This window comes from Vulpes lagopus, chromosome 2 (assembly GCF_018345385.1).
Source record: "Vulpes lagopus strain Blue_001 chromosome 2, ASM1834538v1, whole genome shotgun sequence".
NCBI classification, from domain to species: Eukaryota; Metazoa; Chordata; class Mammalia; order Carnivora; family Canidae; genus Vulpes; species Vulpes lagopus.
The window spans coordinates 174,369,999-174,392,752 of NC_054825.1; the positions used below are offsets into that span (position 1 = coordinate 174,369,999).

General features: G+C 49.1%; 2 protein-coding genes and 1 pseudogene across 3 annotated transcripts; 2 read left to right on the forward strand and 1 right to left on the reverse strand.

The window, feature by feature from the left end:
• Window positions 1–329: 329 nt before the first annotated feature.
• LOC121484501 (major allergen I polypeptide chain 2-like) lies at window positions 330–2,977 on the reverse strand. The gene is made up of 3 exons (XM_041743857.1): window positions 2,881–2,977; window positions 2,350–2,531; window positions 330–546 (listed from the first exon to the last, which is right to left on the reverse strand). Exons 1-3 carry the CDS (start codon window positions 2,939–2,941, stop codon window positions 463–465), a joined length of 327 nt encoding a protein of 108 aa, XP_041599791.1. The 5' UTR covers window positions 2,942–2,977; the 3' UTR covers window positions 330–462.
• Window positions 2,978–5,424: 2,447 nt separating this feature from the next.
• Window positions 5,425–8,277, forward strand: LOC121484502 (major allergen I polypeptide chain 1-like). 2 transcript variants are annotated; one of them, XM_041743859.1, is made up of 3 exons: window positions 5,425–5,643; window positions 7,034–7,221; window positions 8,119–8,277. In XM_041743859.1, the coding sequence occupies exons 1-3, from the start codon at window positions 5,601–5,603 to the stop codon at window positions 8,146–8,148; spliced, it is 261 nt and encodes an 86-aa protein (XP_041599793.1). In that variant the 5' UTR covers window positions 5,425–5,600; the 3' UTR covers window positions 8,149–8,277. The 2 variants fall into 2 exon arrangements, with proteins under 2 accessions (XP_041599793.1, XP_041599792.1); XM_041743858.1 differs by lacking the exon at window positions 5,425–5,643 and adding an exon at window positions 6,073–6,910.
• Window positions 8,278–19,802: 11,525 nt separating this feature from the next.
• Window positions 19,803–20,916, forward strand: LOC121479289 (annotated as a pseudogene).
• Window positions 20,917–22,754: the final 1,838 nt, after the last annotated feature.

The following is a 22,754-nucleotide window of genomic DNA, read 5'->3' on the forward strand; positions in this document are numbered from 1 at the left end:
CATGTAAGGGGCTAGAGGCTCTACAACGTGACAAATGCCAGAGTCAGCAATATGCCACATGGACAACATTTCTATCCTTCCTGGGGTTACATAGATGTTATTTAATTCAATTGTCACACACAGTCCTCTTTTTTTTTTTTTTTTTTTTTTACAGATGAAAGATTAGCCTGAGAAAGATGAAACCACTCTTACCTGCTCCTGATTCGGCCTGACTCCCATCCCCATGTTCTCAATAACCACACAGGTCACCTCCCCTCGCCATGTCCCAGGACCTCCTGCCAAGCCTCACATGCTCTCCGCCCAGCACACAGACTCACGGCACACAGAGCTACACTGCAGTTATTTTATTACAGCCAGCCTGCTAAAGATGAATTAGGCAAAGATAGGTGTCTGGATTCCAGCTTCAGGTATGAAGAAAGGAGCAGGAGGATGGAGCTCAGATCGGGCATTGGTGGCAAAGATTCATCTCCCCAAAGGGGCTATGTGGAAGGTCTTCAATGAATCCATTGCTTCATACGTGCATTTCTTGCTGGTGGTGATGGTAGCCTGGGAGAGAGGAAGATGAGGAGCGCATGGCAGAACCGTCCATCCTCCCTGGGCCCCCACCCCCCAATCCTCATCCTCAGTGATTCAGCTCCAGCTCCAGCAAGGACCTCCGGCCCACAGACTGACTGCTGGAGAGGGAGCTGAAATCAGAACAGGATAAAGGATGAAGATGACTCCCAGGTCACCCACACACAGGTGTCAGGAGGGAGTCTGAACAACCAGCCAGGAAAGCAGAGATCAGAAGATTCTGAAGGGTGTGATGGAGGCTGGGCCTGTGCGAGGAGCAAGGTGGCTGAGTCTGGGTCCACGTGATGTCTCCTGCACCTGAGACCCACCTGTCAGGTGTATGGCACATATGGAATGTGGATGTGTGTGTGTTGTAAACAATCTCATGTGCCTGTGGCACATTAATGCAAGAAATTCCACTTCTTCATAACCTCTCATCTTCCAGAATCAGCCCTTATGGAAAAATAGAGTAAGAGACAGATTAATTAAAATCTACATAACTAGGGCGCCCTGGTGGCTCAGTCAGTTAAGCAGCTGCCTTTGGCTGGGATCATGATCCCAGGGTCCTGGCATAGAGCCCTACATCAGACCTCTGCTCAGCAGGGAGCCTGCTTCTCCCTCTCCTCTCCATTTGTACACACTCTCTCTCAAATAAATACATCAAATCTTTAAAATATATATATACATAGGGCAGCCCGGGTGGCTCAGCAGCTTAGCGCTGCCTTCAGCCCAGGGCGTGATCCTGGAGACCTGGGATCAAGTCCCGCGTCAGGCTCCTTGCATGGAGCCTGCTTCTCCCTCTGCCTGTGTCTCTGCCTCTCTCTCCCTCTCTGTGCTTCTCATTAATAAATAAATACAATTAATATATATACATAACTGTGCAACAAGAACAATAACAGAAAAAGACAATTCATCAGGAAATACACTGATTAGCCCTGGGGAGCAGATGTGTGTAGCTAGAAGCTGCCTTAGGAGCTCCAGGCCCCAAAATAACAGAGTGCAACTTCTGGCTTTGAGCACTGAGATGATAGAGATGGGAAGTAAGACTCGGAGCCAGAGAACAGCCATCAAGGTGGGGGGTAAAACAGGCCAAAACCCAGAAGCCTTACGAGTCCAAGGAGACCCTTCCCGAGAAGGCGGTCTAAGGGCAGGTGATCAGTTTCATTTTTTTTTTAATTTTTATTTATTTATGATAGTCACAGAGAGAGAGAGAGAGAGAGAGAGGCAGAGACACAGGCAGAGGCAGAAGCAGGCTCTACGCACCGGGAGCCCGACTTCCCTAGGATTCGATCCCGGGTCTCCAGGATCGCGCCTGGGCCAAAGGCAGGCACCAAACTGCTGCGCCACCCAGGGATCCCTTTTTTTTTAATTTAATTTAATTTTATTTTATTTTATTTTTAAGGTGATCAGTTTCAATATTCCTAAAATAGAACTGACACGACCCCTCCATGCGCAGGAGCTGAATTAAGGACTTTTTCTTTCCTCCCAAAGGTTAAAATTCTACTCCTGCAAGGCGGGCTCCCCTAACCTAGAAAAAAATTCACAAGGGTCACCACACTTTCTATGTTGCACTGTTGTCCATCCAGCTGTGTATAAATTGGCACAAAAGGGACATGTGTGGTAGAAGGATAGGTTGGATGTGCGTGTGGCAGGTGGCTGCGTATTATGTATGCCGTGGGGTGGAGGAAAGGCTTATGTGCTTGTAGCCCCTGACTGCTATGTCTATTCCATGTGCCATCTGTCAACAGGCTGCATGTGTGTCCTCAGGGTGGGGGTGGGGGAAGGATAGTAAGTTACCATGACAATCAAATCCAATATCTTGGCATCGAGTCCCTTCTCATTGTAGCAGTCCTGGATTTTTCCTATGGCTGCTTTTTCTGCTTCAGTAGCATTGGCTAGTCTAAGGGCCAGGTTCAGCGGAAGCTCCTTTCCAATGGCCAAAGTACCAAAGACCGAATAGAAAAGGGGGCAGGCTTCCGCTGGAGACAAACAGAAAACACCTTAACAATCACCAGGGTAGGAGACTCCTGTTTCCCCACCACCTGAAAGTAATTCAGGTATCCAGGCTCTTCTGACTCACCTTCCACAGGAACCCCCCCACTCCCAGGGCTGCTTACATCCCAGACAGAAAACATTTTCTATGAGCACTCTCAGCAGAAGGGAGCGGAGAGGGGCCCCTGGCTGCTGCCTCCAGGCATAGCAGCCTGCCCGCTTCCGACCTTCAGCTAAGCCCCACCACCCCCAAAAACCATCCCCTACTGTGTGCACAACTAATGATCCCTCCACCTCCAAACCTCTTCCTCCATTCAGTCACTGAAAACCTCTCACCCATTTCGATGCCCAGGTCTTGGGTCACCAGCAAGGTCAGCACGAGGAGTGTCCCCTTCATAGTGTCAACTGCCAGAATGCTCCGCTCAGGGCAGGATTTCTGCTGTTTTATTAACTACTAGCTCCCTGAGCCCAGCCCACATCCCTCCTAGGAACTTCAAAGGCCTGTGGGCAGGGACCTGGCACATGTCGCTACCTCACTCCTTGGGCTAAAAGCCTCTTGGAGAGGGTATGGTTTTTCCTTTGCCAAAGACCAAGAGGAGCTGACATGTCTAAGTGTTTCCATCCTGTCGTCCCAGCCCCAACTGTGACCCTTGTTTCCTGCTACTCCTTCCCCCAACCCATCCTGGCTCCAAATGCAGCACTCTCCCAGAATGTGCAGATGAAAATCACAGGAGGGTTCAAGCCTAAGTTTAAGTCCTGGAGTTAAGTATGGGGTGCTGGGCCCAACTAGAGCCTCTTGAGCACCTTAACTCTGCAGCCTCTAGATCAAGCCCCAAGGATGGGTGGACACCATCCTTGGGCTCTGAAGCACTCCCTACTAGGGAAGTCTCAGAACTCCTGGCCAGGAGGGCTTCCTCCAGGGCTGACTCCAATTTAGGATCATGTTACCTGCTTCCCTCTCACTCTTAAAAGAGTCCTGGGCCTCTTCTTAACTCGCAGTGGGTCCAACCTTGGCCCTGTCTCTCCCTCTTCCATCAGTGAACCTGGTCCCAAGAGGAGCTTGGGCATAAGAGCCCATCCAGAAACATCAGTGAGGAGTTGTGGAGCTCTACAGTTTGTCTCCCGTGTCCACTGTGAGCTGGAGCTCTGTAGACCAGCGTGCTAGGTCAAGCAGAGATGGCAACCAGTCTGCTTAAACCCTCTCGAGTTAAACTCAACCTTCTATTCTAGAAGAGTAGTTTACTGGCACAAACAAGATGAGATAGTCCATGAAAATTCTAGAAGGAAGCTCCCAGTGGCCAAATCTGGAACAGTATAAGCAACAAAAGAAATAATATAGTATTGGAGGATAATCCAAAGTAAAAAATTCTGTAAGTCCATATTGATATAAATAAATAACTTACTAAATAAACAAATGAAGAGAGAAGAGACATATTCCTCACAGGAACATTCCAAACAATGCACTCTCCCTTCAAGAGGTGGAGCTTATTGCCCTGCCCTCCTGGGGAGTGGCTGCACTTAGCAACTCATTTCCAAAGAGTAGGGAAAGGGGAAAACCATGCAGAAACCTAGCAAACCCAACATTATTCAAATGATCAAGGCTAATATAACCAGTGGTAAGACCTATTGATGTCACGTATGCCACTATGTGATGTGACACCTCTTTAGTGTCTCCCCCCAAAACCAAGGTCTGAACCCTAGTCTAATTTAGAAGAAAAACAGCGGGCAAAATCAGCTTGATGGACATTCTATAGTACCTGGCCAGTCTTCAAGGCAATCAAGGCCACGACAAACACGGAAAGACTGACAACTTGTCACAGTTCAGAAGAAACCTCACAATCAATGCAGTGTGTTTAGGATGTGAATTAGCTTCTAGAACACACAGAGGGCATTAAAGGACAAACGGTGAAATCCAAATAAAGATTGGAGTTGAGTTAGTAGTAGTGTGCCAGTGTCAATATCTTGGTTTTGACAAATCTTTTCAACTTTTCTGTGAGTCTAGAATTACCCCAAATAAAAAATATTTTATTTTTTTTTAAAAGATTTTATGTATTTATTCATGATAGTCACACACACAGAGAGAGAGAGAGAGAGAGAGAGGCAGAGACACAGGCAGAGGGAGAAGCAGGCTCCATGCAGGGAGCCCGACGTGGGATTCGATCCCGGGTCTCCAGGATCGCGCCCTGGGCCAAAGGCAGGCGCCAAACCGCTGCGCCACCCAGGGATCCCAATAAAAAATATTTTAAAAAGCCACATGGCATACACTGCAAGGCCTTGTCCAGAAAGTTCCCCTTGACCTCAGCAAATATCCCCACACTCGGAGATACCTCAGATAGTTTTGTGGCCCCCAGTGGGGCTGGATGGACATCAGCGTGCTGTGCTACTCCAGCCCTCCAAACTCTGGCTTCCTCCTCTCACATCATCTCACAGAGCTGAGGAGGACTTGAAGGAAGTCCCAGTGAAGGACAGCAGACATACAACCCTTGCGTCCCACACACTGAAATTCCGTTCCAGTAGAGAAAGAGCAAGTGTCCAATCTGGGGCATATGGTGCTCATCTCCCGGGCTGGTAGGTGGCTCGGAACCTCTGAAGGACACCTGCCATAACCAGAGCCCCTCATGAGATGACCTTCATAGTACAGCCTCTGGACATCATGACTGGAGTCGCTCCACGATAACCGCCTGACAGCTAGAGCTCAGGCCTGGGTGCCTCTTAGCCAAGAGCAGTTACCGGATGTGAATCCTGTTTGGCACAGGGCTCCAACGGGGGTGATACAACTTTTGTCTTACCTCCAGCTCTGGGTTTCAGCAAACCCTATTCTGTCACAGATGATTCAGAGAAAAGGCCAGACAGGGGCCTCCAGCGAGTAAGCGTAAGTAAAAATGTTCTTGTTACCCCCTCCTCAGGAATGGGATAGTCCTTCTGTTCATCTAACAAACCTTTGTGAAGCACCTGCTATGTGTCCTTGTCCGGGGGAGGTGGCAGTGCACCCAGCAGAGGCCTTGCCCTCTGGGAGTTCAGTATGCACCTGAGAGGGAGTGGAAGACCACCAGTGAATGACAAGGAGAGCTATGGAGGGCCATGAAGTGGGCGAGAACTGTGAGTGCTGTGGGGGAAGGGGGGCTCTGACCTAAGGGGTCAATCAGGTGGGACAGTCTTTCTGATAAGGTGAAATTTGAAGAGACCTGAGCAATTAGGTCATGAATTGTGTACTTGGAGGAAGAACATTCCAGGCAGCGGGGACAGCTTGTGCAAAGGCCCTGCTGCACACACACAACTGGAACACAAAGCCCTTGACCCCTGGCCCAGTCAAGAAGTGGAACGGAGGGATCCCTGGGTTGCTCAGCAGTTTAGTGCCTGCCTTTGACCCAGGGCGTGATCCTGGGGTCCCGGGATCGAGCCCCACATCGGGCTCCCTGCATGGAGCCTGCTTCTCCCTCTGCCTGTGTCTCTGCCTCTCTCTCTCAGTCTGTGTCTCTCATGAATAAATAAATAAAATCTTTAAAACAAACAAACAAAAAAAGTGGGAAGGAGACCAGTGAGGAAGGAGAGAAAGGGAAGAATTCGGAGGCAGCAGGCTTTTGGTAGGGCCCTGGCTGCACGAAGCACGAGGGCTTGTGGGCCACAGAAACGGCTTGGCCTTTCCTCAGACTCCATCTGTGGAGAGGGAATTGCATGAACGGTACAGAGAAACTCAAAAGAAGACACTGGTTGGGGAAAAATGACCTTTCTGAGCCAGACTGAGGTGCTGTCCAAGTGACCAGGTGCCAGGACTTGGTCAACAGATAAGTAGAACCTCTGGGCTAGCACACAGGGGAGGATTCAGGGCTCCAGAAACAGATTCAAAGGACTGGTTCAAGGGAGGCCACTTGAGCAGGTCAAGGACAGAGATTTTGACGCAGGCATGGCAGGGGCCCCCAGGGAGTGGCTTTCCTTTGGCATCTACTAGCTGTGAGACCATGAGCCAAGCACTGGGTGTCCTGAAAAATCCCTAAGTTGAGACCAAACACCGTCCTCCAGGTCACGGGTCAGGAGAGGCTGACACTGGCCCTGATTTGGGAGACTCTTCGCCCCCTTTCCCCGTCAAGCCAGGGAATTCCAGTTCTGAAGCTCCTGGACAGAGCCCTGGAGGTGGGGAGGGGAGGCCAAGTTAGCGCCTCCTGTTGACTGGCGGCCTCGGGGGCCTGGTGGGCACAGGCAGCTCCGCCCTCCCCCAGCCTGGCAGGTGTCCTGGAAAGGCCTCGCCCCTCCGCCCTGGGCGGCAGCTATAAAGGCGTCGGCTCCGCAGCACCTGCCACCTGCACCATGAAGCGGGTCGGGGCGCTGCTGCTTCTCGGGGCTGCCCTGCTCCTGGCCTCGGGCGGAGGTGGGCGTGGGGCCGCCCGGGCATCTGGCCGTCCTGGCGGGCGGTTGGGCGTGGGCGGGGAAGGGGAAGGAAGATGGGCCGCCAGGGGCCTGGCAGGGAGCGGCAGCCTCTGTTCCGTTCCAGACTGTGAAATCTGCTCAGCCGTGCGGGACGATGTGAACCTGTTCTTGACGGGCTCCACTGAGGACTACGTGGACAACGTGGCGCGGTACCAGAGCAGCCCTGTGATACTGGAAAATGCGAAAATACTGAAGGAGTGCATTGATGGGAAAATGACACAAGACGACAAGCAGGATGCCCTCTCGGTGCTGGTGGGTTGGCTGTGTCCGCGCCTCTGGCGCCTGTCTGGGCCTCGCTGGGGCCGGGGTGCGGCGGGGGGCATCTCTCTTCTCCACCGCGGCCCTCCCCGGGAATTCAAGAGGAGAAAGACCTCATGGATGGGCAAGTAGGGGGGGGATGCAGGTGGGGAAGACTCAGCCCAGCCCTTGAGCCCTGGGGCTGGCCCTGGCCCTCCTGCATCCTTGGCATCACCTGGCCTCCCTCTCAGGCCCTCAGCTCCGGCCTCCCTGACTCCAGCCTCTGCAGCACATGAGCCTGGATCTTCTTGGGTTCCCTTACCTTAACTTCCCTATTCCATCTCCCCCCAAGACCCCCATTTGTCTTCGTTCCCTCAGTCCTGGAGAGCCATTCTGTGCCTCACATGCCAGGAGGGGAGGAGGGCAGAGGGGGGCAGAGGGGAGGGGAGAAGGCAGCTTCCAAAAGCCCCCTCTGGCCCTTCCCAGGCCTGCAATGCCCCGAGTGGAAAAGCACGGTGCCCCCTCCCTGTGCTGTCCCACGGGTGGGAACAAGCTACTGCTTCGGCAGCAAGCGTCCACGGGCAGCCCGAGACTCCCAGGTGCCCGCAGGTGCAACGGAGCCCGCCAGGACCTTCTCAGCACCTCTCTCCATCCCGCCCCAGGACGCCCCCACCCCACCACGGTGACCCCCCCTTCTTCACTCTGCTCTACTGGACGAAGCTTCTGGGCCCACCCTGGGACTCTCTCGTGGTGCGGGAGATTGGGAGGAATGTACCTTTGCCTGCTCAGATCCAGAAGCGCCCCTGCAAACAGGCCTGCAGGCCCCTCCCCACGGCGTGTCCGGCCAGCACGGCAGAGCCGCATGTGTCACACCTGCAGGCCTCACCAGGTGTCCCGACCTTCTCTTTGCAGGATAAAATATACGCAAGTAACTTGTGCTGACGGAGCCATGTGTGCCGCGGGGGGGGCCCCAAGGAAGTCACTTAACTGATCACCGGCTAAGTCATCTCAGCAGCCTGCCACATCCGGTGTCTGACTAGATGATTCCAGCAATAAAAGCCTTGCAATCCAGGGACAGCTGCTTGCTCCTTGGGCTGGTCTTGGGCCAGACGGAGGGGGTCACAGTGCGGCTGGGTGTCCACACGGTCCCACGTTCTTCCCACACTGACTCCCACGGAGAGGGGTGATGACCTTTAGGACAGCCAGAGCAGCGGGGGCCCCTCGGTCACGGGCGGTACCCACCAGGTGTTAGGTAATATCTGGGAGCTCACAAGCGAGGGCCCTGGGGCTCAGAGAGGTCACTACCTGCCAGAGGTGACCCTGCTTGCGGGCGACAGAACCTGCTGGTCCCGCACCCCTACTGCCCACCCCCTGCGGGACTCAGGCTCAGCTGGGATTCAGGCTCAGCCAATGCCCCGCAAGCCTGGGCGTAGAACAGTCTTCCTCTGGGCCTCTGATTCCCACCTATGAAACAGAAAGGTGTCCTCTGTCCAGGGCCTCTTTGGGGGGCCCCGGGCCTAAGCACCCGACCGAGAGAGAAAACCAAGGGTCCAAGTGCAAGTGCTGAACCTGGTGGCCTCGCGCCGCAGTTCCACCCGTGGATTTAGCTGCCTCGCCCTCTCCGGCTCAGGGGGGCGGCGGGGTCCTGGAGCCGCAGGACCCCCCGGGCTCAGCTCCACGCCATGGTTCTGGAGCCTTCACGGGCCCTGTGCCCCGCCGTGTGCCCCGGCCCTGACCCCGGCGTCCTCTCCTGTGGCCTCACCTCCCCGCGCTCCCCTGAAGTGTCCGCTGAGCTCACACCGCAGGCCGCCCCCCAGGAGGGGTACCCCCCGCCCCCCACGGGGCGCCCCCGCTCTGGAGCACACCCTGGGGGACACAGAGGAAGGCCACCCTGCCCACTGTGAGTGCGGGGCCCACCCTCTGCCCCCCGGGGTGGCTGGGGGCTGCTCCCGAGGTGGGAAACTGCCCCGTGATGGCAAGTGGCGGCCGGGGGTGTGAGCAGGCGGGGGCAGAGACCCCTTGTCGCCTGGCACATGTGACCCCAGGGGCTCCGCACCCCCTCTGCATACTGAAAGGAGAGCCGGCCCCGCGGGGCATGTCTCCCGGTGTCGCCCCGGCCCGCAGCAAGTGCAGGGAGCCAGGGGCGCCCCGGCCGGGGTGAGGAGTCGGGGATGGGCATCTCGCCCCCACGGAGCCAACCAGGGTCCCCACTGCTGCTCAGCTCCCGGGGGCTCCCGGCACCCTCCCCTCACTGCCTTCCCCCGCCCTCCGCAATCTTTGGCTAACCTGGGGCCAGGGTGAGAACTCAAGCGCGGGGCCCAGGGGGGCTCAGTCGGTTAAGAGTCTGCCTCAGCTCAGGTCATGCTCCCGGGGCCTGGGATCGAGCCCCGCATCGGGCTCCCTCGGTCCCTCCCGTCTGTGCTCTCTCTCTCTCTCTCTCTAATAAATAAATAAATAAAATCTTTTTAAAAAAACAAGTTCAGGGCAGCCTGGCCCAGGGCTCCCTGCATGGAGCCTGCTTCTCCCTCTACCTGTGTCTCTGTCTCTGTCTCTGTCTCTCTGTCTCTCATAAAGAAATAAATAAAATCTTAAAAGAAAAAAAGTTCAGATGCCCTCTGAACCCCGTTGGACATCCAAACCCCAATGGCTTGAAGGGTACGTGTCAGAAACTTGAGGGTATTTTTTCTGCTTCTGATTCTGATGCTCACCCGCCCTTGCCTCCGGGATCATAAAAGCCCTGCCCCACCCCCCGGAAATCTGACCTGCGCCCCCTGAAGCTGGGGCAGATGATCCCCCTCCTCGGACCCCTGCATCACTCTTCAGGGTTCCCAGGCCTTCCCCGCCCCCAGGGGCTGCTGAGCTGCTCTTAGGCTCACTGCGAGGGCGCGAGGAGTCCGGGTCCACAGGCCAAGCCTCGAGCAATACAGAACCCCCCCAGCTTCCTTTTTTTTCTTTTTTGTTTAGATATTTTATTTATTTATTCATGAGACACACACAGAGAGACGCAGGGACAGGGAGCCCTACGCGGGACTCGATCCCGGGTCTCCAGGACCACGCCCTGGGCCAAAGGCTGGCGCTAAACCTCTGGGCCCCCCAGGGATCCCCCAGACCCCAGCTTCCTTGACTTCTGCTGGGTCAGCCCCGAGGTGAATTCCACACTGTGAGACGGTGCCCGGTGGCACCCAGGCCCAGCTGGCCTCCCCCGTGCCTTTCTCACTTTCCTCTTCCACCTCCCTTCGTTCCCCAGTTCCCCACTGGAGCACACCCTGAGGTCACCTCCCAGAGCAACCTCCTGCCCCCAGGCCTTGTGTTGGGTCTCCCTTGGCGGGCACACAACCTGACGATGCGACCTACACCCGTCTGCTTGGTCAAGAAGGAAAGGCAACCAAGTACCGTAGAAGACGCTTGGTGAAGGCGGCAAGAGAAGACTGGACAAGCCTGAGGAGCCAGCTTCCGTCCTGAGGCCATGGACGGGTGGCCCATGCTACATTCTTTCAAGAGAGACACAGAAGGAATAAGTCAGAAGGGTATCTAACCCATGCCGGTCTCGCTGCCCAGAGGAAACAAAAAGAATCCTACCCCGAGATTACTGGGGAAGGCCCAGACTAAGAGACACTCTGCGGAGGCCCGGAGGCCCGGAGGCCCAGAGGCCCGGAGGCCCGGAGGCCCGGAGGCCCAGAGGCCCAGAGGCCCGGAGGCCCAGAGGCCCAGAGGCCCAGAGGCCCTGAGGCCCGGAGGCCCGGAGGTCCGGAGGCCCAGAGGCCCGGAGGCCCGGAGGCCCGGAGGCCCGGAGGCCCAGAGGCCCAGAGGCTGACCATTCCTGTCCGGGGAGACTGTGCACGACTGTCCAACACGGTGCCGCTAACCTTCTTGGTCTTCCCTTGTAAGTCAGGGACTTCCTTCGTCCTGCTACTTTTCGAATTTTTTCTTTAATCTCTTCTTTTTGTAAATGTAACTACAACATGTCTTGGCGTTGGCCTGTTTTGCTGATTTTGATGGTAGTTTCCTGTGCTTCCTGGATTTGGAGGTCTGTTTCCCTGCCTCAGATGTGGGACGTTTTCAGCTATAATTTCCTCAGATAAACCTTCTACCCCTTTATCGCTCTCTTCTCCTGGGACACCTACGATAGAAATGTTATTTAGTGGAGTCTCTGAGCTCCCTGCTTCTGCCTTCGTGATCCAAGATTTTCTTTTTCTCTTTTGTGCAGCTTCATTGTTTTCCATGATTCTATCTTCTACATCACTTTTTCATTCCTCTGCTCCTTCCATCCTTGTGGTCATTACCTCCGGTTGGTTTTGAACCTCAGTTATTGTATTTTATATTTTGCCCTGATTGGTTTTAGCTTTGTTATCTCTGCGGTAAGGGACTCCCTGATGTCTCCCACGCTTTCCTCAAGACCAGCTAGTCTCCTCATGATTGTTGCTTTACAGTCTGGATCAGTCACATTATTTATATCTGTTTCAGTTAGGTCCCTGGCCGTAACCTTTTCTTATTCTCTCTTTTGGGATGAATCCTCCATCTTGGCATTTTGTCTAGGTCTCTGTCTTTTTCTCTGCGTTGGGAAGGCATGTTTCCTGCTCCTCAGAGTAATGGCTTTATGAAGAAGAGGTCATGTACTGTCCAGGGCCTGGAGCCTCAGAAGTGTCTCTGGTGTGTGCTGCGTGCACCCAGCTGCTGTTAAGGCTGCTCCTTCCCTCGGGTCTGTCCTCTGCAGAGTTTCTCCTTGCCTGCAGTGGGGGGCGTTTGGACATTGGCCAGGGTGTGATGAGTTTTAACTAGGTGTCCTCTGGTCTGCTTGCTAAAACAGACCTGATGCTACTTCCACTAGAACTGAAGCTTTGTGGAACTCTGCGGTCAGAAGACATGGTGCGTGTGGAAGTTTGTGCTGGTCTTCTGGGGCAGGGGCCTGCTGGTCTGGTTCGCAGGCACACTTGCCAGAGGAAACCAGTCCTAGCAGAGCGCAGGGGTGCAGGGCTTGGTGTAAGCAGGTTAGGCAGCCAGTGCTGGCGCGTGTGAAGTTGGTTTATGTGAAGGAGCAGAGGCAGTAAATGGTGCCAGCCCGCTCCTTTGTCCCTGGAGAGGGGAGTCGGTGCCTGCTGCTCTCAGGGAAGCACTTTCAGTGGAACGAATAATTTCCCTTCAGGCATCACAGGCATTTTTCAGATCAACTGGATTCATACTGTCTCTGGGCTGCTTGGTTGCCTGAAGCAGCACAGCATACCTTGGGCTCTACACTAACCAGGCTTGCTGCCTTTTATTTTTTTATTTTATTATTTATTTGTTTGTTTGTTTGTTTGTTTGTTTATTTATTTATTTATTTATTTATTTATTTATTTATTTATTTTTGCTGCCTTTTAAAATTCCCAAACTTCAGAGACCTGGTGTGGCAGGGACCTGCACTGGTCTTCTGGGAAAGGGACTCTGCACCAGGACTGATGCAGGTCTGACCCAGAAGGGCAGTCATGCAGGATACAGGGACATGGAATTTAGCAGGCAGGCTAAACGGCCCATGTCTTGGTTAGTTGCCCTCAGCAGGTGTCTGTCTCTGCACTGGTGCTGAGGGGCCGGGAAGGGGAATGGCGCCTACTGGTTCTTTTGCCTCCAGAGAGGCAACACCAACTCTTCACAGATGTGCTCCCAAAAGCCAAGCCTGAGGACATCTGAAGCCCCAGTCTTTGAGCCCCGTTGATTGCAAAAACTAACTAAATTCAGCCCCTCTCGTTTTCAGAGCCAGTGGCTTCGGGGAGGTGGTCTCCTCGTGTGTATCTTCATGTGCTCTTCTCTCTTATGTTTTTCTCTGTTTCCCCCACAAACCATGTCTCTGCACTTTTTTTTTCTTCCTTGAAGTGGTCTCTTCTCTCCCCCTAGTTGTGTAGTTTGTTCTGTTAGTCCTCAGGTCAATTTCTTGAGTGCTCAGAATGATTTGAGAGTTAGCTGCATTTGAGGGAGGAAGCAACCTAGGATCCTCCTACTACGCTGCCATCTTAGCTCAAGAAACAAGAAAAATTTCAAACAGCCTAAGCTTATACCTAAAGGAGCTAGAAAATGAACAACATAGCCTAAAGCCAGCAGAATAAGGGAAATAATAAACATTAGAGCAGAAATAAATGATAGAGGAACAAACAAACAAAAAACAGTAGAAAAGTTCAATGAAGCCAGGAGCTGGTTCTTTGAAAAAAATAACAAAATTAATAACCCCCTAACCAGGCTTACCAAAAAAGAAAAGACAAAGGACCCACATAGATAAAATCACAAATAAGAGAGGAGAAATAACAATCAATACCACAGATACACAAACAATTATAAGAGAATAACAATGAAAAATTATATGCCAACGAATTGGACAATATAGAAGAAATGGATAAATTCCTAGAAGCAAATAAACTACCAAAACTGAAACAGGAAGAAATAGCACACTGATATGTATCAGCACACTGATATCCAGCAAAGAAATGAATAAGTAATCAAAAATCTCCCAACAAACAAAAATCCAAGGGCAGGGATCCCCGGGTGGCGCAGCGGTTTGGTGCCTGCCTTTGGCCCAGGGCGCTATCCTGGAGACCCGGAATCGAATCCCACATCGGGCTCCCCGTGCATGGAGCCTGCTTCTCCCTCTGCCTGTGTCTCTGCCTCTCTCTCTCTCTCTGTGACTATCATAAATAAATAAAAATTTAAAAAAAATCCAAGGGCAGATGGCTTAGGATAATTATATCAAATATTTAAAAAGTTAATACTTGGGGGGCCTGAGTGACTCCGTTGGTTAAGCTTCCAATTCTTGGTCTCAGCTCAGGGCTTGATCTTAGGGTCATGAGGTCAAGCCCTGCTTTATTTATTCATTCATTCATTCATTTATAAATATTATAAATAAATATATTTTTGTATTTAAATATTTATAAGCACATAAATAAGTAACAGTTAACATCTATTCTTCTCAAACTATTCCAAAAAATAGAAATGGAAGGAAAACTTCCAAATTCATTCTACGGGGCCAATATTACACTGTTTTCAAAACCAGACAAAGGCTCCACTAAAAAAAAGAAGTACAGGTCAATATCCCTGATGAACATGGATGCAAAAATTCTCAACAAGATACTAGCAAACTGAATCCAACAATATATTAATAATCCACCGCAATCAAGTGGGATTTACCCCTGGATAGCAAGGGTAGTGCAATATTCACAAATCAATCAAAGTGATACACCACATTAATAAAACAAATGGTAAGAACTGTATGATCCTCTCAATAGATGCAGAAAGAGTATTTGACAAAGTATAGCATCCATTCTTTTTTTATATAATTGATTTCACATTTATTAGTGTAATGGTTTTATTCTTTTTAAAAGATTTTATCTAGGGATCCCTGGGTGGCGCAGTGGTTTGGCGCCTGCCTTTGGCCCAGGGCGCGATCCTGGAGGCCCCGGGATCGAGTCCCGCGTCGGGCTCCCGGTGCATGGAGCCTGCTTCTCCCTCCGCCTGTGTCTCTGCCTCTCTCTCTCTCTCTCTGTGACTATCATAGATAAATAAAAATTAAAAATATATATATATTAAAAAAATAAAATAAAAGATTTTATCTATTTATTCATAGAGATGCAGAGAGAGAGAGAGAGAGGCAGAGAGAGAAGCAGGCTCCATGCAGAGAGCCTGACGTGGGACTCGATCCTAGGTCTCCAGGATCACGCCCTGGGCTGCAGGCGGCGCTAAACCGCTGCACCACCAGGGCTGCCCTATAGCATCCATTCTTGATAAAAACCCTCAACAACGTATGGTACTGGCACACACACACAAAAAAAAGACACATAGATCAATGGAATGGAACAGAAAACTCAGAAATAGACTCTCAACTCTATGGTCAACTAATCTTCAACAAAGCAAATCTTTTTCCAATAGAAAAAAGTCAGTCTCTTCAATAAATGGTGTTGGGAAAACTGGACAGCAACATGCAGAAGAATGAAACCAGACCACTTTCTTACACCACACACAGAAAGAAATTAAAAATGGATGAAAGACCTAAACATGAGACCTGAAACCATCAAAATCTTAGGAAAGAACACAGGCAACAACCTCTTTGGTATCTTTTTTTTTTCTTAGATTTTATTTATTTATTCATGACAGACAAAGAGAGGCAGAGACACAGGCAGAGGGAGAAGCAGGCTCCCCACAGGGAACCTGATGCGGGACTCAATTCCCAGATCCTGGGATCACACCCTGAGCCCAAGGCAGAAGCTCAGCCACTGAGCCGCCCAGATGCCCCATGACATAACTGTTTAGTATCCAAAATCTATAAAGAACTTATAAAACTCAACACCCAAAAAGCAAATAATCCAGTTAAAAAAAATGGGCAAAAGGGATCCCTGGGTGGCGCAGCGGTTTGGTGCCTGCCTTTGGCCCAGGGCGCGATCCTGGAGACCCAGGATCGAATCCCACGTCGGGCTCCCGGGGCATGGAGCCTGCTTCTCCCTCTGCCTGTGTCTCTGCCTCTCTCTCTCTCTCTGTGACTATCATGAATAAATAAATTTTTAAAAAATGTAAAAAAAAAATGGGCAAAAGACATAGACATTTTTCTAAAGAAAACATACAAAATGGCTAACAGACATGAAAAGATGCCCAGCATCATTGATCATCAGGGAAATGCAAACCAAAACTACAATGAGATACCACCTCACACCTGCCAGAATGTCTAAAACTAACAACACAAGAAACAACAGATGTTGGCAAGGATGCAGAGAAAGGGGAGCCCTCTTACACTGTCGGTGGGAATGCAAGCTGGTGCAGCCACTCGGGGGTAAAAAAAAGTATGGAGGTTCCTTAAAAAGTTAAAAACAGAACTACCCTATGACCCAGTAATTGCACTACTGAGTATTTACCCAAAGGATATAGAAATACTGATTCAAAGGGACACATGCATCCCAATGTTTATAGCAGCATTATGAACAACAGCCAAATTATGGAAAGAGCCCAAATGTCCATCAACTGATGAATGGATAAAAAAGATGTGGGATTTATATCTAATGGAATATTACTCAGCCATCACAAAGAATGAAATCTTGCCATTTGCAATGACATGGATGGAGCTAGAGAGTATTATGCTAGGCAAAATAAATCAGTCAGAGGAGGACAAATACCATGTGTTTCACTCATATGTGGAATTTAAGAAACAAAACATGACCACAGGGTGAAAAATAAAAGAAAGAAGCAAACCAGAAAACAAACTCTTAACTCTAGAGAACAGGGTTGCTGGAGGGGAGGTGAGTGGGGAAATAGGTTAAATGGATGATGAGTATTAAGGAGGGCACTTGTGATGAATACGGAGTATTGTGATTAAATCTATACCTGAAACTAATACTACATGGTATGTTAACTAACTGGAATTTTTTTGTTGTTAACTAACTGGAATTTATTTTTTTTAATATTTTATTTATTTATTCATGAAAGACACACACAGAGAGAGAGAGAGGCAGAGACACAGGCAGAGGGAGAAGCAGGCTCCATGCAGGGAGCCCGATGTGGGACTCGATCCTAGGACCCCAGGATCTGACCTGAGCCAAAGGCAGATGCTCAACCACTGAGCCACCCAGGTGCCCAACTAACTGGAATTTATTTATTTTTTTTTAAATTTTATTTATTTATTTTTTTTATTTATGATAGTCACAGAGAGAGAGAGAGAGGCAGAGACACAGGCGGAGGGAGAAGCAGGCTCCATGCACCGGGCCTGATATGGGATTCGATCCCGGGTCTTCAGGATCGCGCCCTGGGCCAAAGGCAGGCGCCAAACCGCTGTGCCACCCAGGGATCCCCTAACTGGAATTTAAATAAAAACTTGATGAAGAAAATAAAAAACTGGGATCCCTGGGTGGCGCAGCGGTTTGGCGCCTGCCTTTGGCCCAGGGTGCGATCCTGGAGACCCTGGATCGAATCCCACGTTGGGCTCCCGGTGCATGGAGCCTGCTTCTCCCTCTGCCTGTGTCTCTGCCTCTCTCTCTCTCTCTGTGACTATCATAAAAAAAAAAAAAAAAAAAAAAAAAAAAAAAAAAAATTTAAAAAAATAAAATAAAATAAAATAAAATAAAATAAAAAACTCAACTGAATTTCAAAAAATCCAATTTAAAAATGGGCAGAGGGCCTGAATAGACATATTTCCAAAGAAGATATAAAGATGGCCAATACGCACATGCAAAGATGCTCAACATCACTAAGCATCGGGAAAATGCAAATCAAAACCACAATGCAATATCACCTCATACCTGTCAGAATGGCCAATATCCAAAAGACAAGAAATAACTGTTGGGAAGGATGTGGAGAAAAGGGAACCCTCATGTACTGTTGATGGAATATAACTGATGCAGCCACTATGGAAAACAAAAATTAAAAGCAGAACTACTATACCATCCAGCAATTCCTCTCGTAGGTATTTATCCAAAGAAAACTAAAACACTAATCTAAAAAAACAGGCACCTGTTAACTGCAGCATTATTTGTAATAGCCAAGTTATGGTACCAACTTAAATGTCCATCAATAGATGAATGGATAAAGAAGATGGTGTGCGTGTGCGTGCGTGTGTGTGTGTGTGTGTGTGTGTGTGTGTAAAATAAACAATAGAGGGGCACCTGGGGGGCTTAGTCAGTTAAGCGTCTGCCTTCAGCTCAGGTCACAGGATCCCAGGGTCCTGGGATCAAGGCCTGCATCAGGCACCCTGCTCAGAGAGGAGTCTGCTCCCCACCCCCCCACCTGCAGCTCTCCCTGCTTGTGCGCTCTCTCTCTGTCAAGTTCATTCATTCATTCATTCATTCATTCATTCATTTAAAAAAGAATATACAATAGAATATTATTCATAATAAAAATGAAATCTTGCCATTTCATGGATGGACCTAGAGAGTATTATGCTAAGTAAAATAAGCCAGAAAGAGGAAAATACTGTATGATTTCACTTACACATGGGATCTAAAAAAACAAACATGGGGGATCCCTGGGTGGCGCAGCGGTTTGGTGCCTGCCTTTGGCCCAGGGCACGATCCTGGAGACCCAGGATCGAGTCCCACGTCGGGCTCCCGGTGCATGGAGCCTGCTTCTCCATCTGCCTTTGTCTCTGCCTCTCTCTCTCTCTGTGTGTGTGACTATCATAACTAAATAAAAATAAATAAATAAATAAAATCTTAAAAAAAATAAATAAAAAATAAAAAAACAAACATAAAACAGAAACAGACTTATAGATACAGAGAAGAAACTGGTGGTTACCAGAGGGAAGGGGATTGAGAGGATGGATGAAATAGGTGAAGGGGATTAAGAGGTACAATCTTACAGTTATAAAATAAATAAGACATGGGGATATAATGTACAGCATAGGGAATATCCCAACTTTGTATGGTGATAGATGGCAACTAGACTTACCGTGGTGGCCGTTCTGTGATGCATACTAATACCGAATCACTGTATTGTACACCTGCAACTAGTACAATATTGTACAATTATTCTTCAATTAAAAAAACAAAATGTAGGGGAATAAAAGGATAGAGTTTCATGCATGATCAAAATTAAGTTGTTATCAGTTTAAAATAGACTTGTCATTAAGAAGTTTTACGTAAGCCTCATGGGAACCACAAATCAAAAACCTACAGAAATTACACAAATGAGAAAGAGAAAGGATCAAAGCACACCACTGTGGAAAATCAGTTCACATAGGAAGACAGCAAAAGAGGAAGAAGAAAGGAACGAAGAGCTACAAAATAGACAAGAGCAACTAATAACGGGGTGCCTGGCTCAGGCGGTTAAGTGTCTGACTCGGTTTCAGCAGAAGCCGTGGTCTCCTGGGTCCTGAGCTGGAGCCCCGCATCGGGCTCCACACACAGCGGGGAGTCTGCCTCCCTCTGCCCTTCCCCCAACCTGCACACTCGTGTGCTTTAAAATAAATAATAAATCTTTAAAAACAATAAAATGGCATTAGTAAGTTCTTATAATTACTTTATTTTTTTATTTTTTAAAAGATTTTATTTATTTATTCATGAGAAAGTGAGAGAGAGAGAATGGCAGAGACACAGGCAGAGGGAGAAGCAGGCTCCATGCAGGGAGCCCGACCTGGGACTCGATCCCAGGTCTCCAGGATTAGGCCCTGGGCTGAAGGCGGCGCTAAATGGTTGAGCCACCTGGGCTGCCCTCATAATTACTTTAAATGTAAGTAAATTAAATTCTCTGATCAAAAGGCATAGGGTGGCTGACCAGCTTTCTTTTCAAAGGATACAACTAGAGGGGCGCCTGGGTGGTTCGGTCAGTTAAGTGTCTGCCTTTGGCACAGGTCGTGATCTCAGGGTCCTGGGACTGAGCCTATACTGGGCTCCCTGCTCAGTGGGGAGTCTGCTTCTCCCTCTGCCCCTCCCCCCTGCTCATGTGTTTGCGCTCTCTCTCTCTCTCTCTCTCTCTCTCAAATAAACAAATAAAATCTTTTTTAAAAAAAAGATACAACTAGATGTTGCCTACAAGAGATTCACATCAGCTTTAAGGATGCACATAAGCTCAAAGTGATGGAATGGAAGAAGATATTCCATGCAGGTAGAAACCTGCTTCTGCCTGTGTCTCTGCTTCTCTCTCTCTGTGTCTCTCATGAATAAATAAATAAAACCTTAAAAAAAAAGAAATTGAAGAAAATACAAATAAATGGAAAGACACCCATGCTCATGGTTCAGAAGAATATTGTTAATATGTCCATACCACCCAAAGCCGTCTATAAATTTACTCCTGGTCTCGTGGCAACAGCCTGCCCTCGGGCTACTAAGGCAACAGGGGTCACGGTGGAGGTTGGCTTGGCCTGACACTTTGAGGAGCTGCTGCACCTCAGAGCCAAGTCCCTCCTTGTGCTTTATTTTTAGGCCCCATAGGCTCCAGAGTGTACCCAGATGAACAACTTAATGGCAGAGTGAGCCAAAGAACACCCCCAGGTGTCGTCTATAAAGCTGGAACCTAAAGCTGTTCCTGACATATCTAAAAGGTATGAAATGAGTTCCCACTTTTCTGTTTTTCAAGAATTCTCAGAAAACTGACCGATTAGATGATGCACACACGCTAGAGTTGACCCAAAAAGTTCAGGGACATGCCTCTAGGTGGTTCCTTTCCACCTGGCAGTAGGAAGCATCCTAAAGATGTCAACCAAGCCTGAAAAAATTCACCCAGGCTGCTCCCTGCAGGTTGTTCATGACAGGAACTCTTCAGGAGCCATGTGGCGGGTTAAGCAAGCAGATGGCAGACATTCTTAACGAACATAATTTTTGGTTTAGCAGATTTGATATCCTCTAAGGTGAAGAAGTTCATCAGGTCCTCAAAACTTACTCCAATTGGCCCATCTATTCCCAGCTCTGTTTCTGGAGAGCTCAGAGGAGGGCTTGACTGAAGTAAGGATCCAGAAACCTCTGAAGAACTAGACACAATTTGCCTCCACGCTCCCCAATTGGAGGAAAGATCCAAAGTACTGACAAATAAAGCTTCTGTAATGAAATGCAATGAAAAACAACAGAAAGCAAAATGTGCATTCAGCTAACAAATTCCAGAAATACTAAATAGTACCAGTGCTGACCATGAGACATTTGATATATTAGAGAATAAGAATTTCGATGACAATTAAAAACTCACTCAAATCGGCCAACATACCCTCAGCTGTGTGTGGAAGGGGAGCTTGTTGGATGAGTGCGTATCATTAAGAAACTGAAAGAAAATTACAGTTCATGACTTAGCGGACCAGTGGTAGAAAAATGCTTCTTACCCAGTTACAGTTTGCGTAGTTTCCAAAAGTTGCGCTAAATAAATGTATGTTATTTTTTTTCTCCAAAACCAGAATACGACAAACATCTCCAAATTCAATGTAGTTAATAACGAAATCCTAATCCCTATCAAAATTCCAATGGCATGTTTCACAAAAATAGATAAAGCAATCCAAAAATTCATACGGAAGCACAAGAGATTGAATGGCCAAGGCAATCCTGAGAAAGAACAAGGCTGGAGGAACCACACTTCCTGATTTCAAACTATACTACAAAGCTGTAGGGATCAACACAGCATGGCACTGGCAGAGAGCAGACACCTAGGTCCATGGAACGGAATCCAAGGCCCAGAAAGGAACCCGTGCATGTACAGTCATTACTAATATTTGACAAAGGAGCCACACTCAATGGGGAAAAGGTAGGCTCTTCAATAAATAGTCTTGGGAAAACTGGATATTTCTATGCAAAACAATGAAATCGGGTGCCTGTCTTATACCACTCACAAAAATTAACTCAAAATGGATTAAAGACTTGGGATGCCTGGGTGGCTCAGTGGTTGAGCAGCTGCCTTTGGCTCAGGTCGTGATCCCAGGGTCCTGGAATTGAGTCCCACGTCGGGCTCCCCACAGGGAGCCTGCTTCTCCCTCTGCCTGTGTCTCTGCCTCTCTCTGTGTGTCTCTCGTGAATAAATAAGTAAAATCTTAAAAAGAAACAAAGAATATTACCCAGCAACCAGAATGAATGACTACAGCCACACATAAGCACATGGATGAATCTTTAAAATGTAAGACGAAGCAGAACTAAATGTAAGACTGAACTAAATGTAGCAGACTAAATGTAAAAGATAAAATAAAATAAAATGTAAGACTGAGCAGAAGTACACACAGAAAACATACAGGGTGATCCGATTAATATAAGACAGTCCTAAAGCATTCAATACTAAATAATAAACTGTTTAAGGGTACGTGGTAGCAAAACTCTATAGAACAGTACAGGGGTAGTCAACACATGACTCCATGTGCTGGTTATGCCCGAGAGGGGAGCTACGGGGGGTCTGCCCGGGGTAAGGGCACATGTGGGATCCAGGTTGTATTCTATTCTCAGGCTGGGAAGTAGATCCACTGGCATGTGTTCTTTTCTTTAAATTATACATAGATGTTTTCTAGGCTCAGTATACATGATCTATTTCTCAATATAAACTGAAAAAAGAGAGGCACCTGGGGGGCTCAGTGGCTTAAGCGTCTGCCTTTGGCTCAGGTCATGATCCCAAGGTCCTGGGATGGAGCCCAGCACCCAGCTCCCTGCTCATCAGGGAGCCTGCTTCTCCCTCTGCCCCTCCCCCTGCTCATGCTTTCTCTCTCTCTCTCTCTCTGAAAGAAATAAAATTCTAAAAAATCATAAAATGAAAAAAGACAAGAAAACCACGACTCCATGTTGGACCTTGAGAGCAGCACATTTCCTCCTGATGAAGACATAGGGAAGGGTCTCGCCCCAGCCCTGAGCAGGATGGGGAAGGGAGGCAACCAGGACCACACTAAGGGGGCTCAGAGCAGCACCAAGAGGTGCGCTGAGCCCCTATGGCATGAGAGGAAGGGAAGAGATGGAGAATGGCCATGAGACCCAGGGAAGGACCGACACAGGGGGCTGCTCAGACGGCCCTGGCCCCAAAGACCCACCTCCCACATGGACATGTTGCCGGGGGTGACATGCAGAAGGTCTACAGCCGGCTCGGTGGCCCCTTCTGAGGGGGGAGCTGAGCTGAGTCAGGGACACCACTGTGACCTCAACATCTTTCTGGAACCACAA